The sequence below is a fragment of the Quercus suber genome, unplaced genomic scaffold (assembly GCF_002906115.3).
Source record: "Quercus suber isolate HL8 unplaced genomic scaffold, Cork oak 2.0 scaffold_343, whole genome shotgun sequence".
NCBI lineage: Eukaryota > Viridiplantae > Streptophyta > Magnoliopsida > Fagales > Fagaceae > Quercus > Quercus suber.
The window spans coordinates 551,175-571,319 of NW_027069795.1; the positions used below are offsets into that span (position 1 = coordinate 551,175).

General features: G+C 35.7%; 3 protein-coding genes across 7 annotated transcripts; 2 read left to right on the forward strand and 1 right to left on the reverse strand.

Annotated features, from left to right (window-relative positions):
* The first annotated feature begins 1,316 nt into the window (after positions 1-1,316).
* On the forward strand, positions 1,317-3,865 carry LOC112009839 (cytochrome P450 710A1). Its single transcript, XM_024042187.2, has one exon. The coding sequence runs from the start codon at positions 1,725-1,727 to the stop codon at positions 3,255-3,257; it is 1,533 nt and encodes a 510-aa protein (XP_023897955.2). The 5' UTR covers positions 1,317-1,724; the 3' UTR covers positions 3,258-3,865.
* A 4,668-nt stretch (positions 3,866-8,533) lies between these two features.
* LOC112009850 (probable anion transporter 5) lies at positions 8,534-15,011 on the reverse strand. 5 transcript variants are annotated; one of them, XM_024042205.2, is made up of 4 exons: positions 14,595-15,011; positions 13,148-13,192; positions 9,216-10,477; positions 8,534-9,050 (listed from the first exon to the last, which is right to left on the reverse strand). In XM_024042205.2, exons 3-4 carry the CDS (start codon positions 10,351-10,353, stop codon positions 9,031-9,033), a joined length of 1,158 nt encoding a protein of 385 aa, XP_023897973.1. In that variant the 5' UTR covers positions 10,354-10,477; positions 13,148-13,192; positions 14,595-15,011; the 3' UTR covers positions 8,534-9,030. The 5 variants fall into 5 exon arrangements, with proteins under 5 accessions (XP_023897973.1, XP_023897970.1, XP_065615906.1 ...); XM_024042202.2 differs by having other exon boundaries at positions 8,534-10,477; positions 13,148-13,182; XM_065759834.1 differs by having other exon boundaries at positions 8,534-10,477; positions 13,096-13,182.
* Positions 15,012-17,724: 2,713 nt separating this feature from the next.
* On the forward strand, positions 17,725-19,230 carry LOC112009859 (large ribosomal subunit protein eL20z). The gene is given in 3 exon segments (XM_024042212.2): positions 17,725-18,066; positions 19,077-19,165; positions 19,222-19,230. Coding segments are annotated over 3 exon segments (300 nt in total). The 5' UTR covers positions 17,725-17,864.
* The last annotated feature ends 915 nt before the right edge of the window (positions 19,231-20,145 follow it).

The window sequence follows — 20,145 nt, forward strand, 5'->3', positions numbered from 1 at the left end:
AATGTATAAATTTACAAAATTGTTATAATAACTATATAAATTTACACTGAAAATATTCACTTTACATTTAGTTTTTTATTCTTTGTTTAAGTATCACTAGAATTAGGGGTGTTCACCAAACTATGAAAACCGTACCAAAATCGCCCGCAAAATGGCATAATCGCACCGCACCGCACTCTCTCTATATATTAATATATTTATTTATTTTTAATATTAAATATATTATTAATAGTTTAATAACCCTAACAAGTGTTGACTAGGAAAGTCAACCCAAAAATAAAGAAAAACTAACTCAATAGTTTAAAACTTAGCCCAAAACAAAGGGAAAAATTAGTTTTGGGTTAGGTAAGAAATGCCCAAAATTTGAAAAATATACCGACTTCAAACCATTTAAATCACATCTTATACACTGCATCGCACATCTGATCACAAAAATGAGATGTGATGCAGTTATGGTTTTGGCTAAACTCTAAACTGCACCGCACCACACATGTGACCGCAAAAATAAGGTGTGATGTAGTTATGGTTTTAGTTAAATTGCTTCGCAAAGTGCGGTGCTAAAAATAGCCCAAAACTGAACCGTATCACACTGCGAACACCCTTAACTAGAAAAAAAAAAAAGAAAAAAAAAGAAAGAAAGAGTTGTCCGTGGTTGCTGTATATGAGAAAAGAAAAACAATTAAAAAATTAAGAATAATTGATATTTTAATATAGTGTAATGTGAAAAATGAGTATGTAACATAAAAAACGTAAGTTTATATGCTAAAATAAACAAAATTTTTTACAAGAACTAATATAATTGCTCTTAAAATTGATATTTTACTATAGTGTAGTGTAAAATAGTAAAAATGCAACTAATTTGGCTTATTGTTGAAGAAATTCACAATTTCTTTTGTATCAAAATTATACAAGATTCGCCTTTAATTAGGATTAACTCGTCCCATAATCTAGATGATCAGAAAAAAGCCTGCCATCCAGTCTCTTTCGAGTCCACTTGCCTGTCTAAGATTGCCAACCCAGTAAAGTTGCGGAGTTTTGGATTTAAAAAAAAGAAAGAGAAAGAAATTTGTAAGAATGGAGAAGAAAAGTAAAAAAAGTCTCTCTTAAAAATATATATTAGTAAAACTATTTTAAAATACGAGAAAATAAAAAAAGTAAGTAATTTTTTAATATTTTATAAAATAAATAATACATTAACCAAGCCCTAAAAAAAAAAGAAAAAAAGAAAAAAGATGGTAGAGAATTCTAGCTGTACTAAACTACTACGGCTATAAGTAAGGCTTGTTCGAAAGCGATCCCGTCACTCTCCTGGCTTTTCCTGTTGGATTTCTAATCCATCATCACCATCACCGAGCTCTCTCTCTCTCTCTCGCTTCACCTATCTCTGCCGTCTCACTCTCTCTCTTTCTTTGAATCTTATTTGTGCAGACAGTACAGTCAAACAACAAAGTCCCTGCAGAAAAGGAATTAATGCTGCCTGTGGCTGTACCATCCATCGCCATTTCAGTACGAACCAACATATTTTTGTTTCCTTCTCCATTTCACACCATCATTTGAGTCTTGACCTTTCTCCTCCTCCTTTTTTAATACCTAAAAGCACGCCTCTACTTGTCCGCCAATCTTTATACAAACACACTCACACATATACCATAAATACACAAACCCTTCTTTATAAACCAGCATTAAAAACAAAAACAAAAACAAAAACAAACAAACAAAAAAACATGAATTCCATCAACTTGTCAACAACCACTTTCACCTTTCTAGCCCCGTATCTCTTCACCCTCGTTGTCTTCCTCCTTTTCTTCGAACAGATCTCTTACTTGAAGAAGAGAAAAAACATCCCAGGTCCAGTTCTAGTGTTTCCATTTCTTGGCAACGCAATCTCATTGGTCCGTCACCCTACAAAGTTCTGGGACCACCAATCATCTCTCGCCAAGTCATCCCCAGCTGGCTTCTCCGCCAACTACATCGTCGGCAGGTTCATTCTCTTCATCCGCGACTCTGACCTCTCCCACAAGATCTTCTCCAATGTGCGCCCCGATGCTTTTCACCTTGTGGGCCACCCTTTCGGCAAAAAGCTCTTCGGCGAACACAACCTCATATACATGATGGGACAAGATCACAAAGATCTCCGCCGTCGGATCGTTCCCAACTTCACTCCCAAAGCTCTCTCCACCTATACTTCACTCCAGCAGATAACTATTCTCCACCATCTGCAAAAATGGGATCGACTTTCTTCGGGAAAAGCGATTCCGCTTAGATTTCTGGCTCGTGACATGAACCTCGAAACTTCGCAGACTGTGTTCGTTGGGCCTTATCTGGCTCCAGAGGCGCGCGAGAGGTTTAACGCCGATTACAACTTCTTCAATGTTGGCCTCATGAAGCTGCCCTTTGATTTTCCCGGTACCGCGTTTCGAAACGCGAGGCTCGGCGTTGACCGTTTAGTCAAAACACTGTCTGTCTGTGTGCAACAGAGCAGAGAGAACATGAAGGAAGGGAAAGAACCCACGTGCTTGATAGATTTCTGGATGCAAGAGACTGTGAAGGAGTTAACAGCTTTATCCGAATCCGGCGAAACCGCCGCAGCGCCGCCAAACACCAGCGACGTCGAAATCGGAAGCTACCTATTCGACTTTCTCTTCGCTGCTCAGGACGCTTCCACTTCGTCGCTCCTCTGGGCCGTGACTCTCCTCGACTCGCACCCGGCGGTTTTGGCGAAAGTGCGCGAAGAAGTCGAGTCGATATGGCTGCCGGAGTCCGATTCTTTGATAACCGGCGACCAGTTAGCGCAGATGAAGTACACGCACGCGGTGGCGCGTGAGGTTCTGAGGTACAGAGCTCCGGCGCCTATGGTCCCACACATAGCGGCAGAGGATTTTCAGTTGAACGAGTCGTACACGATTCCTAAGGGGACCATTGTTTTCCCGTCTGTGTACGAGTCGTCGTTTCAAGGTTTTAGCGAGCCGGACCGGTTCGACCCGGACCGGTTTTCGGAGGAGAGACAGGAGGACCGGGTTTATAAGAAGAACTACTTGGCGTTCGGAGCTGGAGCCCACCAGTGCGTGGGACAGAGGTACGCTATTAACCACCTCGTCCTCTTCATTGCGATGTTCGCCACGTTGTTGGATTTTAAGCGGCATAGATCCGACGGCTGTGATGAGATCACCTATGTCCCCACCGTTTGTCCTAAGGACGATTGCTTGGTTTCACTCTCTAGACGGTGCGCACGCTATCCGACGCTGTCCTTGCATTGACCACATCTCTAAAATACCCTTCGTACATTTGTTTCTCGTCAACATTTGTGTCTCGTCAAAGTACACTGTTACTCCATAAAGTTTACCCGTATTAGTTTCTAAAATTTTAAAAAAGAAGCGCGAAAGTTAACGAGAAAGGATTAATAATTTTCCTTTCAAAAACTTGATTAACTAAAAGCGCTTAATTTTTGAAGTTTTAAGGGGTCAACTTCACGAGCAACAGTGTATTTATTTGTTTATTTTTTTTACTTGTTACCAAATGTAAACGCCGTCTTGGGAAGGAATTGTTGTTGTTTGCTTGCCACGTTTCTCGAGGGTTGAAGGGTTGAAGGGTCAAAAGATGTATGGTCTGTTTTTGTTGTATTCTTTCGAGTGGGGTTTGTTGTACAGGTAGAAGGGATGGGCGGCTAAGATTCTTTGGAAAAGTGTAGTGTGTGGAATATTGATTGGTGGATAATTGGGGTGGGTGTGGGGAATCTAAACACAAATTGAAATTTAATACTAGGATAAAGTCTTTTCTGTCATCAAATCTATGGTTAGATTTTGGATATTTGTTTATTGGACATTGTATTTTTTTTAAAATAATTTATGAGACATTGTTTAGTGCTTATCTTATTTGATTGGAGGTACTGTAAAGCGAATTAGGATAGGCTGTCCATGCAAGCACGCTAGATGGCAGCTCAAGAACACAGTTGTCTGAACTTAGGGTACGTTTGGTACACTGAATGTAGATTACATTAGGAATAGTAATCTTTATTACTGGGAATAAAAGACATTGTAATGGAATAATTATTACTATTCATAAGTTTGGTTGTTATATATGGAAAATTTGTAAAAGAAGATGTATAAGAAAATTTTACATTTTTGGAAATATATTAATTTTAAAACCTATTATATACACTAAGGAATAACTATTACATCCATTTTAAAGAGGAATGACTATTCTTCAATTTAAAGAATAGTTATTCCAATGTAATAATTAATCTATGTAATAAAGATGCAACCAAATGACCGAATTGATATTACACATGAATAGCTATTCTATTACAGGAGCTATTACAGCGTACCAAACGTACTTGGGCCCTGTAAGAGAGTAACAAGACTCTTCCAATTTCTTCTATATCTTTTCTTTTTTCTTTTGAGCATAATATCTTCTTGGTGGGATAAATCTCAAGCAACAGCCAAAAAACAAAAAATTAGAAGGTATGGAAACCATAAAAAATCACATTAAGGCTCCATTTGTTTTGGTGGTAGAAATTATTTACCACCTGACCCCACTGTTTGGAAGCTAAGGAAAATAAAATTTTCCAGAAAATATGCTTTAGTTGACCGAAATTTACTCCTTTGACCTGGAAATGATTTTACAATTCTATTTTCTCTTCAAATCATTTCTGGAAAAGAGCCTCATACGTGCAGAGAGAGAGAGAGAGAGAGAGAACAAACCAAACCGAGCTCCGATCCACCACCATGGCCCATCGTTGGCGCCCACGAGCCTTTGACTTCGCCGGTGCCACGAACCGACGAACCCACGAGCCTTCAACTTCGCCTTCGCGCCACGAACCGATCTTCGACTTCGCCGACGAACCCAGAACTCAGATCACCACCAAAGATCGATCCACCGAAGATCGCATCACCCCAGACCGATCGCACCCCACCGAGATCGCATCACCACCGATCTCTCTTCCTCGCTTTCTCAGTTTGGCCGAATGGTGGATTTGATCGAATGGTGTTATTGTGATTTTTGTTTTTTTAAGTTTATATGTTGAAATTTTCTATTATAAAATTTGTTTGGTAGTTGAGAAAATGTGAGAAAGTAGTAGGAAAATAGCATTTTCAAATGCATCCAAACACATGAAAACATTTTCTAGGAAAATTTGAATAATACTATCAAACACTTATAAATATTTTCCTTTTCCGAAAATAACATTTCCAGAAAATAAATATTTTCCAAAAAATATTTTACATTGAACCGAATGCAGCCTAAGATAGAATTCAATTCACTCTAACCAATTCACTCTAATAAAATAGAGATTACAACACTCAAATTATATTTAAAACTTGAATTCACAATAAATTGAAAGAATATAATATTTCTAGGAACAAATATAACCTAACCACAAAATTTAGTAGTAAGATTTTAGAAAAATCATATTTTCTTTTTTCTCTCAATGTTGCACAGTGTCTTAATCTTTTTTTCTTTAATCAACTTTCAAACTGTGTTTTAATATTCAGTCTCTCAATGTGAAATTTATATTAACAAAGACACCCCTAGTTCAATTTGTAAAAGGAGTTTTATTCATGCAAGCCAGCTATTAGAATTAGGAGTCTTGAAGCTTGGAGTCACGTTTTTTTTTTTCCACTTGAAATAGAAGTCTCCACAAAGCTTGCTTGTAAACCAAGCTCGTTAAAGAGCTTTAATATCATGTGGGCTGGACTCTAGGTGCAGCCCGCAGCCGTGCACCCTAACACTTCTAACTTTAATAAATGTTCTACTTCTAGTTCTAGTAGTAGGGAATTATTCTTACATTTATTTTAAGCGATCAATTGTGATTGTGATGGGTTGTTTATTAATTTGTTACTTTTATTGGTTTACCATTTTTTTAATACTTGAGAGTATTTAAATTTTATACCATGAAATTTTAGAATTAGAATTTTACTTTTTTAAAGTTTTATTTCATTTGCGTCAACAATCTCTCCATTCATATTTTTCATTAAGTATCACATAAGCTTGCCACGCATATTTAGTTCATCAAATCAAACGATGCTCATTTTTTTATGCCATGCCATTTTAAATTTTTTAGGCTACAAAAACTACAAATGAAATAAAACTTGAGGGGATAAAATTTAAATTCTGAAACTTTAGAGTGTAAAATTCAAATATTCTCAAACTTAATTTACAATTTAGCATTTTTTTTAAATTAAATTTTTTTAATATATTTATGAAAATTGGTGCGGTCTTAAAATTTTTAAGCAGTAGATCCCGTGGGATATTTGGGTGTCTTTTTTGTCTACTTATATTTATTTTATTTTTGTATATGAGGCATTTTGTTTTGAGATGTGCTACGTCCACAACATTTTTACAATATTTTTACAACAAATCATAATTGGTTAGTTGTTATTAATTCAAATTTGAACCTAACACCAAGATTACTTTTTTGTCCCAACAATAACAAACAGTAACAATTTGCCATTTAAGATTTGTTGTAAAAATATTGTGAAAATATTGTAGAAATATAATTTCTGTGGGGGGGAAAAAGCCCAAAGCTACTTAATGGGCCCGGAACCCCCTGTTAAGGACTATTGTTTTTCCGATGATCAATAGGTGGTTGGGGCGGCCCATCTAAAGCAGGAAGCCCAGAAGCAGAGGGGGAGTGTCGTCCGAAGAGGTCACCACTAGTCCGAAGACGTCTTGCTCCTCGGCTACGAAGAGCCTTGATCAAACAAACGTGTGGAGGGTCCGACTAATCTTCCTAACAATCCCAACAGTAATGATAGGTCATGGGTGGATCCGGAGATGATCAGAACTAAAAAATATCTAAAGGAAAAGCTGCTACCACCGCATTTAATGCTCTGCAACAGCTTTTCTGGCTGCATTTATGTGGAGAAGACCCCTGAACAGTGCAACCTCAGCTACCGCCACTCACAAAGAACTAAAGTAGACACATGACGTGACATGTACTTGAGTAGATGCGCGGATGAAGAACAGGTGGACGATAGAGATGATAGGAAGGGATGCTATATAAAGAAGAAGGGTCCCTGATAATGGGGGACCGGAAAAAAGAGAGAGAAAGGGGGAGAAAGGCTCTACTGTAGTTCTGAATGTTGTAATCACTGCTCACTTAATAAAACATCTCTTCGGACATTCATTCATGGAGTTGTTCAAACTTTAGCTCATGTTCATGTTATCATCACTGCACGTAACCTAGCCAACTGTTTTGTGCTTCATATCCAGCCCAGCTCTTTCGCCCACTCTTTACAAATTCATTGTTCTGAGTTCGTTGGGCCTTTAACCCATATCATTTGGGCTTGGGCTACAAAAACAGACCCTACAATTTCTCTTTTGTTTTTGCTTGGCAAATAGAAAGTGAAGGTGGGTGAGGTTTGAAAACCAGTGTTATTTGGATGTCTTGTCGTGTAATTATGATTTAGGAGCAAAGTTCGCTAATAATCATGAAGGTGCGGAATATTCTTAAAATGAAAGATATAGAACAAGAAAGTTCTTTGAGCTTGACTTTGACAAATGGCTAATAGTAGTGTTCGTATATGAATTTAACTCTAACTCAAGCACGGCTCCTTCTTCTTTTTTTTCTTTATCTTTATTGAAGAAATGGTTTAAATCTTAAAAATTCGATGCTTGCAAAACAGGGAAAATTTGATGATAGGGCACGTGGTGGTGGCTTCGAAATTTCCTATGCTTAAGTGATCAAAAATGACATCTCAAGTTTCTTTTTGTAGACACGTTAAGTTCAATAAGAGTTAATTTTGCAAGATGTAGAACTTTCTTCATATTGGATTGAATGATGCCTCTAATTAGGTGTTCTATTAGGAAAAAATAATTTGTATCAAAAGATACCACATTATTCGTGTCAAAATTCAATAAATGAAAAATATAAGTGCAAAAATAACTACTTACTAATACATGTTTTGCCGTTTTTAATGGGTAATTTTTTTTTTTTTGTAAATTTGTCCCACTTCTTGAATTTTGATACCATTATCATTTAATATCAAATACATTCTTGTTATACTATAGTACTATGAACCTGCTTTTGATTTACCTACCCAAAGCATCAAGAATTCTTTTAGGCTATTGTTTGCCAATCAAGTAATATCTGGAGTAACTTGAATATAGGCAAGATTCTTTGATAATTAATTCTCTTCTTTCCTTGTAAATCTCAATTGATCAGATCTTGTGACTGACTAACTTTTTCTTTTCTTTTTTTGATGAGGTGACTGACTAACCTACTCAACCATTTTTAGAGTAAGTGAAATTGCTACTAAATTTAGTCGAACTTCTAGAAACTAGTAAGGTAAAAGGTATACGGAACCATACGAGCAACAAGCCCTTGAAATGGAAAATATTGAGACCATGGAAAATGGCACAACCTTGTGTCACAACTTGCCACGTGGCAAGTTGTAATTGGTGAAGGTGTGTCCCCACATGGCTCATAGACACTCCTTCACTAGTCACAACTCACCACATGACGAGTTGTGACACAAAGTTGTGCCATTTTTGGTGGTCCTAGCACAACTCCCCTTGAAATAGAGTCACAGAGATCTGATACCTTATTTTCTGTGCAGTCAATAAATTACACCTGATTCCTGAACATGTCATGAAGATACAATGTTTCATGAGCCAAATGAAAACCTGCTCGATTATGGCATAGCGATTGAAAAAACAAGCAAATAAGTTACAGATTCTTTACATTTGGAACATTAAAGAATATTTTTCAATATCTTTCTATCCTATGGCTACACTACCATTTAAATTCTTTTATGGACTGCTGGACATCTTACGCCCTTCCTGGAAAAGAATGATATGCTGGGCAACCCTCATAACACTCGTCAACAAAGGTCATACCTAGTGCACAAAGCTCCCATTTTTGTAAGGGTCTGGGAGAAGTCGTGGTAAGCAACCTTACAACCAATTTATTGGAGAGGCCGATTTTCGAACTCCCGTGATATTTGTAGGGCTCATCAGAAGATATTTGTAAATTGAATCTTGACCGTAACATAGTACTGGTGAGATTTTATCTTGACATGGAACAAGATTAACTCAGTCAAAAATTCTCTCCCCTGTGGAAAACAATAAAAACACCAAACTGCTAAATATGCATAGATACCCTGGTATGTAAAACACTAATCTCCAGCTATCTGGACTAGAAAGATCTGAATCAGTAGTTTTTGCAGTTTCAAGAAGACAACCAGTGAGATGAACTCCAATAATGCCAGCAAAGGTACCTGCAGTATTAGAAACTCCCATAACAATCCCTGCATATCTCGGAGCAATATCCATGTGGTTCACTGCAAACCCAGCTCTTCCTAGTGCCAAGAAACCAAGAGCCACAGAAGAACAAAACACAGCCCCACTGGAAGTTCTGAAGATAGGAAGTGCTATCAATGCAAGAGAAGCAACTAAGAACCCTACAGTGTTCAACAACTTCCTGACTCCAGTCACTGACAAGATTCTCTTGGTGATTAAGTGGTCAGCAACCACCCCGCCAATATTTGAAAATATAAACATGTTAAAATAAGGCATCATTTTAGATGATCCCATCTCCTGAAGGCTAAGCTGCAGGCCTTTCTCAAAGTATGTTGGCAGCCAGTTCATCAACACATACAAACCATAATGGAAGGTGAAATTATTTACCACAATTGCCCAAACTGGCAAGCTGAGTACAATTTTTTTCCATGGTATGTTGGCAGTTCTGGCAGAAATTCCTCCGTTCTCCACTTTCACTTTCTGGTTTCCTTTAACTGGCAATAAAGATTCGCCAAAACCAGCAGCAGTGGCTTTTGGATGTTCAGACCAAGGAGGGTCACTAGCATAGTTGAACCAAAGCATGCACCACATGGCACCTAATGCCGCCTCAGCAAGAAATACTGATTGGGGTCCTCTATACTTTACTAAGCTTGGAAGGAAAAGCATTCCTGCAGCTGCACCAAGGTACATCCCAGACATTGTTAAAGAAACGGATCTGGATCTTTCGTGGGCTGGAACCCACTGTGCTAGAACTGTGTGGATGGAGGGGAAGATGAAGCCTTGTGCCACACCAACAAGTAAGCGGGCAATCACTAAAACTGTGACTTGATTGGGGTCTAGTGGTACTAATGCACAAGTCAATGACCATAACACAAAAGAAATAAGGAGCACCTTCCTTCCACCAATTCTCTGAGCTGCCCATCCACCAGGCACCTGAGAACAGGCATATCCACAATAGAATGTAGCAAGTATAGTTCCTTTAGTTGATTGGTTTACCCTAGCAGCATCAGCAGCAATTGTATATGCAATAGAGAAGCCAACACGTTCTATGTAGCAAACAGATGTGCTGATGAAGGTTAAAATGACAATCAAGTAACGCTTTGGAAATGTCATCATCCTCGTATTTCAGCTTTAGTTTTGTCTAGATACTTACTCTGTCAATAGTTTTCAAATGAGCCAGTCTAAAAAACAGCTCTTTATCTACTACCAAATGGTTCCAGAAAAGACAGCAGCTTCATGCCTATCACATATTAGAAGAAAACTAAATAAATATAGCTCATACTAGTCAACAGGAGCAAGTTAACAAAAGAGCAAAAAATGACCAACTTGCAAAGCAATATAGACAGAAATCTACTCACAAAGAGCCAAAACTCTACATAAAATTGTTTTACTGGATATCAGGAAATGGAAAATATGCATTAGAGAAACCCACTACTTATAACAGTAGGTGATCTCTAAATGAAAATCCAATGCAAATCTTTTGATTGTAAAAAACCCATTTATCTCATGCTAATAGATGGCCATAAATACATATAACATTGATCCCAAAAATCTGATGATGATAATTTCTATCACCAAAAGATGGGTACATGATTTTGCGTTTCTCAGTCAAGAGTCATCAATCAGTGTGTGTGCAAGAGATCTGCTAAATTGGAGACGGTCACAGAGGCATCCACTTATAAATATGGATTCCACCAGAAATACAAGGGACAAGAGCATAAATGGGATTGAAATAAAATGCCAGAAGAATATATGATAAGGTATTCAATGAAGAAATTTGTTCAACCTTGATATATATGAAACAAAATCTAAGTCAAGCAATAGCTAACAATGTCAAAAGTGATAATAGCATCATGAGTAAAACTGCTTGCATATAAAAATTTAAGAAAAAAAGGTTATGCAGAAACTTACTTATCAAAAAGGTTATGCAGACAAAGTAAAAGGCCCTGACATCTAGTTTCAACTATACTATAACAATGATCATTTTGTTTTTCTTAAGTAAACCATAACATTGATCATTAACCTGGCAGTATAGTGAAGCAGCTACCACATAAGAAATTAAACAATGGAAAATTATATTTATGGGATATATCTAGATCAACATTGAAAAGTTTCATAATCAACAAATGTACAACCCTGACCAAGGACTTCCTATTCCAAGAAAAATGTACAACCCTGACCAAGGACTTCCTATTCCAAGAAAAATGTACAACCCTCACCGCCACTCCCATCCAGCCATCTCCTCTCTCCCCCCCCCCCCCCCCCCCCACAAAAAACCAAGAATAATATAATTAGGTCCCTCTGCTCTTTCTCATGAAATAAGAGTCTCTTAACATTTCTTTACTTAGCAAAAGCACACTCAACGCACAATAAATCAATGTTTCTAATATTCATTGAACATTAGACACACAAAGTTTTCCAATCATAACACATGCAAGCAAATTTAGTTAAATTCACTACTTGACCTTGCTTGAGTGCCTCCTTCAATTACATTTACTAAGATTCAACGTACAAAAAAATGAAAAACAAGCCCTGTTCAACAATTCATGCAGCGCATTTAGTGCACAACATTTCCTAATATATCAAGTTACTATCTTCTCTTCAAAAAAAATTACTCAAGATTTTTCAATTTCTAAAATTTTTTGAATAGAAAATTTGAAACAATAATAAATGGACAAAATGTGATAATAATTTAGTCATGCAAAGTTTAAAAATAACATAACATTTTATATAATTCTCTTGTGCTTCATAAAAATTCATAACAGTGATAGCTATGATCAAAATGAAGATGTCATTAAATCAAAACGTATCCAAAAAGCAAAATAATAGTAATTGTCCTTGTTCGTGTCTTCTGACATGTAAACAAAAAATTGTTTGTGTGGTACAACACCTTAAGAATAGTGTTTGTATATAAATCAAACACTTTTAAGAGGTCAGGGTTTTGTGTGTGTGTGTGTATAATCATTATAGTTTCTTTATTTGATTCAGTATGCTTAGATGTTTACCCACTATTAAATACAATTTAATAGTGAAAAAGATAGATTTCTATACTGGTTTTTGGATTTGGATATTTTACAAGACATCAATTTCACAATTTGGCAAAAGAGGAGACTTTTAGATGTATCTTCTTAAATTTCCATGATAACCTATCAAGTCGCAGATTTTTAAAAACAAATAACTAATGATCATGATCAATCCCAACAGAGAAGATGACTGAAGCTTTCAATCTCTGTTAGTGTCAGGTAAAGGAATCACTGAAAACACCCACATGTATGAGGTTCACTACAAAAAAAAATCATCATAGTCAAATAAAGTATCTATTCCATCATGTATCGTATCCTCCTACCTACAGTAAGAACTCAAACCATGTCAAGCCAGCAAGACTATGAAATATATTACCTAAGTTACCACAGCATACTGAATCAAATAAAGAAACAAATGACATGAAGGGCTGACTGGTTGACCCCAGTCTTCAGAAAATGATTTGACACTGAACAGTAGTAGGAGGTCAGATAGGAAAAGTATGATAACGCCTACTTCTTAAATACAATAGAGGTTACCGTCAAAAAGCTTTAGGTGAGGTGCATACATTTTCAGTATTTTTCCTATTTTAATTTTTTCCTGCTTATATCTCCTTTTTTTTGGGGGGGGGGGGGGGGTGGGTTGTGTTGTTTGAGGAACTACACAATATCACACTATGAACTACAGTTCTGGGGAGGTTATGGTATCATACTCCAGGATAATTTGAATATGTAAGAATTCACAACCTAAGCATGAATATATTCAATTTTTCTACACCTTATAACTTAAATTCAGTGCAAATAAAACGTACAGAGGCAAACAATACAAAGATGATACCTATAGTGCAAGTAGATAATGCGGTTGCCTACATGAAACATAGATGCAGTACCTGAGCAGCATGAGTCCGCTGAAATGGGCTCTTATCTGCATTGAACTGAAAAGAATCAATACATCAGAATCATTAAGGGTGGGGAAAATAATATACAGAGAATTTCTCAAAGCAATATATCATAATTTATAAGTATCTATAATACATAAATATACAAAGGACGTCATCTTTATACCTCACCAGAACTAATTACACCAATAACCACTTTTTGCGCCACTAAATGTATAATAACACTTAGCAATAGCATCATTGTTATTTTCAAAGATAAAACAAAAAAAAAAAAAAATCCTCAACAACTAAAACGAACAACAATTAATGAATTATTTGCACAAAGATAAAATCAAACCATTGTAAAGCTGAATTTCACTTCTTACTGCCTTAATTAACTCATATTAAATTCTGATAACTATTTTCGCAACCAAAAACTCACTCCTCAATCAATCAACAAACCAATCACACAACCATTCAAAAAATTCAGCAAAGAAAACCTAACAGCAAAGCATCATTGCTAATCAGAACTCAATTGTAGATATTTTCATATGCATTTTTTAAAATTAAAATTTAAAAAAAAAAAAAAAAAAAATCCTCACTCAGCAACTAAAACAAAATATGATTTTGAATACATTTGAACAAAATTAAAATCAAACTATTTTTTGAACTGAATGCCACTTCAAACTGCGCTAAATTGACACATATAAAATTCCGATAACATTGTTGCAAACCACACCAAATCCTCACTCCTCAATCAATCAACAAACCGATCACACTAACAGCAATTCAAAACCTGCCCTAGGGGTGGGTAGACAGGCCTCCCCCTCATCTACAGCTTCATTCAGTCATGTATTCTTCCTACAAGTCCATCTTCTACCTATCCTGTGCTCCTAATTTTTAAACCTTTCTGAATGAACACAAAATTTTATTTATTTGCCCAAATGTGCTTGCCATCTAATCACTAATCAGATGCTTGGCTTGTGCTAGCTAACCATTTCATCAAACATGTAGTGAAGACTTCCAAACTCTCATCAAAAACCCAACTTGTCATTTCCAAAACCAAAAAACTCTTAAGAGATTTAACATACCCAAAAAGAAAGAAAAAAAACTAATCAAATTTAAAAACAATTTAGAAAATCTTATTCAGTCAAATATTCTTCCTACAAGTCCATGTTCTAACTATCCTGTGCTCCTAATTTGTCAATCCTTCTGAATGAACACTAAATCTTAGTTATTTTCCCAAATGTGCTTGCCATCTACTTGAATTGTGCTATCTAAACATTTCATCAAACAAGTAGCGAAGACTGAAGACTTCCAAACTCTCATAAAAAGCCCAACTTGTCATTTCCAAAACTTGAAAATTCTTTAGAGATTTAACATACCCAGAAAGAAAAAAAAAATCAAAATTAAAACAATTTAGAAAACCTTATACAATGATGAATGAAAAGAGGCTTACCAGTGTTGTGATTTGTGAGAGAAGATCTGAACACGTTTGTTATGCATATGAAGCAGCAGCAGCAACAGATTTGGCCTTTCCCACAAAGGCGAGAGAGACAGAGACAGAGACAGAGAGTGGAGTCAGCAGAATTGAGAGATTCGTAAGGTACTTTTGTAATAGTAGTTGCTGAAGAAGATGTATTTTTTTACTTTTTTTAGTACTTAGCAAAATGCTAATAAGTAAGGAATTCGACAGTTTCACGTGCCGTAGACTGGAGTACTAGGATTCTTCTCAATGGAGAGAGAGGAACATGGATCATGGACGTTACCTGCTAAAGCACTTTCATTAATCTAGCTCCCTGTCTCTCTCTCTGTCTCACTCAGATTGACTGATCTTTAGATTCTATCTTTACCATAGATATTATATCGTTGGGAATATTTTCTCTTTAAAGTATAAACCCTATATATATATATATAAATTTTTTTTTTTTTTTGAGAAACATAAACCCTATATTTTTGGGTTGTAAATGATGAACAACTAAACTTTTAAAAATAATAAATTAAACCCCAAACTTTAAAAATGTTGAGTTTAGCTACAACCATTTGCATAGCGCAAAAATTCATGTTTATTTTAGAATAAAAATCTACTTTTTTTTTTTTTTTACATAATTACTTTTTAAAAAATCTCACATCATATTATATATTTTGCACTTCATTTCATTAAAATATTAATTTTTCTCGAGTTTTTTTTAATTATTTATCTTTTTTAACATACAACAACCATCATCAACTTTCTTCATTCATTATCGAGATACGTAAAGAAAGAATAAATAACAATGCAAAATAAATAATGTTAGTATAAATTTACAAGTTTGATATAGTAACCATGTAAATTTATACAATTATACATGGATTGATGTGAGTTATTTTTAGATAAAACTGTGTAAACTTTACATCTTTTCTATTATACATAGATAGACATGAATGCTCTAAAGTGCAAAACATACTTTTGATGTCAAGGGGTTTTTGGATTTTATACTCTAAAGTTTTAGAATTTGAATTTCACCATTTGGAATTATATTTCGTTTGCATTAGCAATCCCCCAGTCCATATTTTTCGTTAAGTGGCACTTAAGTTTATCACATTTGTTTAGTTTGTCGAATAAAATGATGTTAAGTCATTATGATTCGTCCATATTTTCAGTTAACTGTCACCTAAGCCTATCATGTATCATTCGTCATTCTCTAGAAATTACAAAAAAAAACAACCCACTTGATAATATTGTGCAAAATGACTAAATATCTTTTATTTTTAAAGTGTGTAGCAAAACACCACTATTTTCAAAGTATTTAGCATGTCGAGTTCTATGCATATTTTGTCTCTTAATTTTTTTTAAAAATTTAAGTAGAAATACACATAGAACTCGATTTGAGGATATCAAATTTTACATAGAACTTGATTTTGTAAAATCGAGTTCCAAAATATAGATGTTTTGCTACGTATTTTTAAAGTGCATTTAGCTATTTTTCCCTGATAATATTATGGGCTATGAAGTTTGCTTCTTTATAGATATGCGCTACAAACCAACATTCAAAAGCTTTGAGAATTTTTATAGTTTCCAAAATAACGTGCTTAATGGACCTATGAGGCTATGGTGAGAAGTTTTGTAAAGGCAAAATCACGTTTGATGCATCACCTTCACAAATCAGGTTCTTCAATCTAGGCTCTACTGATTTACTCACTACAACATACTCTCTTATGGCGGTCTCTTTGGTAAAACTCAATGACTAGTAATTTCCCTCTTGTTGATTGAAATGTCTAATGAAGCAAGCATGGCACCTCTCGCTAAGCGTATATGTACGAAAGCTATCAGAGGAGCGGACCGACTGGTTAATTTAATTAAGGCAATCGTCAATTCAAAGGGAGATCTTACATGATACATGTCCATCCTTTTTTAATACCACATTCTTTTGGAACAAGATGGGGAACTTTCCGTTTCTATCTTTCCTAATTTTTGGATTGTCATGGTGACTTGCAATCTTGCAAATATTTTGGAATAAAATTGTGGGGCAACATTTTCACAACAAAATTTAGATAGTAAACTCTTTTTTTTTTAGATAGTAAACTCTTAATGGAAGATAAATAATAATAATAATAATAATAATAATAATGTAGTGATGGGCTCAAGTGAAAATTAATAATAATTTGTCACTTAGACTTTGTTGTGAAATTATTGTATCCGTAGCATTACTCTATATTTTGTATAGGTTTGTTTTTGACTTGGACACTGACGTACCTTTTAATAATGTTTTGAACTTTAGGGAATTTGTCAATTGACCATTTTAGGAAAATTTTTATAGAAAAAAGTAATAGATTTGTTTGACTACTTTTTATATTTCTTATAAAAGTGGTATTAATACTTTTTGAAAAAGAGTAGCCTCTATTTTTTTTTTTGGTAAAAGTTAATAATTTGGTAGGAAGATAAAAGTGTGGATTATTTTTTTTATTTTTGTTTAACTTGTTTTTCTTTTTTTCTTTTAAAGTAAATGTATAGTTGTTTTGAAGAAGTGGGTTAGTGGGAGAGTAATCCTATTTTATAGGATATGTTTTAGTAGAGAGTTAGAATATATTTTTACAGTACTATCTTCAAGTTTTACCCTTACTTAAACATACGTTGTATGAGTATTTTGGAAAAAAAAAAAATATCCAGTCCAAATAGGGGAAGCTCTTAAATAGTACAGTATAGATTAACAAACTTTTTTTTTTTAATACAAGATAGATTAACAAACCTAACCAATCACTACGTCTACAATATTTTTATAACACTTTCATAACAAATCATAGGTAGTAAGTTGTTATTAGTTATAATTTAAACTTACCACTAAAATTACTTTTTTCTCCACTAATAACAATTTTTTTTTTTTTTGTTGAAAAAGTCACTAATAACAACCTACCACTTAGAATTTATTATGGAAGTATTGCGTATGTAACATTTCTCTAACCAATAATAGGTTTTTATATTGCTCCCTAAAAAAAAAAAAAAAACTGAAAAGTCAACCAAATCGAACAAAACAGTCAAGCACAAAAACGAGTCGGGTTGGTGGGCTTGGGTTAAATCCTTTCAAAGCTAAAAGCATATAAATACCTATTCTTTACCGCGTCAAAATATTTAGTTACGGCACAGCGGAGTTGAGCTGAGAAGAAACGAAGGCCGACGATCACGTTCACGTGTGTCTCTCAAACCCTAACCCCCAAAATTCAAAAAATTCCTATCCGATTTAATCGAGAAATGAGCGAAGAAGGCAAGGGCAGAGGAGTGACCGGCGACCAGCAGAACCAGCTCCACTATGGCACGTTCCAAGGCGTCGCCAACTACTACCCTCCTGCCCCTCAGCCTCAGCCACAGCCTCAGCCGGTTGTCGGTTTCCCTCAGCCAGTTCCTCCCCCAGGTTACCATCATCATCTTCCTTATGGATACCAAACCGGTCAAGGTAAAATTCAAAATTTTGATTCATTTTGGATTAAAAATATTTTGTTTGTTTTGTGAATTATGATTGGTTATAGTGCAAATTATAGTAACTCTAAGGGAAATGAGTGTGCCAATTTTGTGTTGAATTGGTTATGATTGATTGATTGTGGTTGGGCTATTCAAGTGTGGTATTTATATTTTGATGTTATAGCTTAGGTTGCATTTTATTGATTATATATTTGGTTGAGTTACTAATTTAGATGGAATCTAAATAGTAATAGAAGAGCTAGGATCTTATGAAATATGGATCTTGATGGAGATTAATTATGTTTCTTTTAAAGTATCTAATATGAATTCTCTTTAGTTGTGAATTTTAGATAGCTTAACTAGTAAAACCTCTTGTCGTCAAATGAGAGATTTGAGGTTTGAACCCTGTCTGCCCCAAAAACCGATTGGTGTCTTGGTTTGGAGCAAACGCCATTGAGTGAAGTTCTATCATATTATATTTTTGGAAGTTACAAGTGATGCCTCTGAATATGAAATACCTATGACTCTTAGGCCATTGGTTAAACATTAGAAAGTAATTTAATTCTAGTCTCCGTGCAAAACAACATTCTAACATGTTGCACGTTCATTCCTCACATCAAGAGACCGTAATTATCCTACTAAGAATGATGCAACGTTTGCAAATTGATCATTTTTTGCCATGGGTTTTATCAGTAAGTCTCCATTTTCTACACTGTTGAGGAGATATCTCTAGACATCTCTTTGTCTATCTATCTACCTTCTATCTGCTGCATACCTATATTTTGAGTTTAAACAAGGACGTTAACGTGCATGCCTGTAGCAAATTTTGAATGTTTATAGCTATGTACTTGAAGTTCTCGTCAATATTGAAATTGAAGTGGCTACTACATATGAATGCTATACAAAATATTTGTAAAGTTTACCAGAAAGAGGGAAAAAATTTACATTTTTGGTTTAATCTTCCTTTCTTATGATTTTTTTTTTTTTAAATGTTTTTGTTTAAAGTTGTTCAAGGTTATGCTGTTGTTGAGGGAACACCCATAAGGGAAACACGTCTTCCTTGCTGTGGAATCGGTATGGGCTGGTTCTTGTAAGTTCTTTTCTATGGATAATTCTTAATTACATTATTTTCCTTTATTTATGTTTTAAGGGTGGTTGACGCATGAGCACAGTAATTAATAGTATATGCCATATTTGAATATTAAATACATAACATAGTGAATGAATTGTGCACACAAACAACTTAGCAAAATCATAGGTTTAGAGGATTTCTTGCCACCCCCCCCCCCCCCCCCCCCTCAGGGTAGTGTGCAAGTTGAACCAGATTCAAATCATACGTATCAATGGTTGTAAGCGCGAAAACGAGGAAACCAGGCGGTTCAAATAGGTACTTATACTCCTCCTAGGTTCCCCAAATGTAACTGCCTGCCCATAAAAGCAGGGGATCCCACCGAACAATTACCATCACACCGTTGAAAGTGGGAAACGTGGTGCCGCCAAAATTTAATGTGGGCACACACTGAGTCTTGAAATGCCAAAATGTACATCGGGCAGTCGAAAAGTCACCAGCATTAGCACGAACCGAAGTGGGGCGATTCGTCTAGAAGGCCCGTGGATATCAAAACCCTCATCCCCGTCCGAGGGAACGTGCAGCAGGGTTTTGAGGGCTATTGTGGGGCCCATGGGCCTGATAGCCTCAGCCCATTGTGTAGTAGGCCCAAGGCCCACGCCGAGGAAGGATGACCATCCAAGGCTAAATTAGGGAGAGATTTTTTTAGACCCACGCCGAGGACCTCTTCGTCCTCGGCATACTAAGGATAATTTTGAGAAGGGACAAGCCCAGAGCAAGCTGTCACCTCCACACTTAATGCATTCACCTAACCCTCTGGCCGCATTAATGGGGATGCAACTCCTTAGCAGGGCGACGTTGATCAGTGTGAACCACTTGAGTGTTGATAAGGCCTCTGATATGACGGACGGTCAGAAGAAAGGCGAATGGATGATCAACAGATGGAAGAACGAGATAGGATAATGAAGACTATATAAAGAGGAGTGAGTAAAGTTAGAAGGGGGG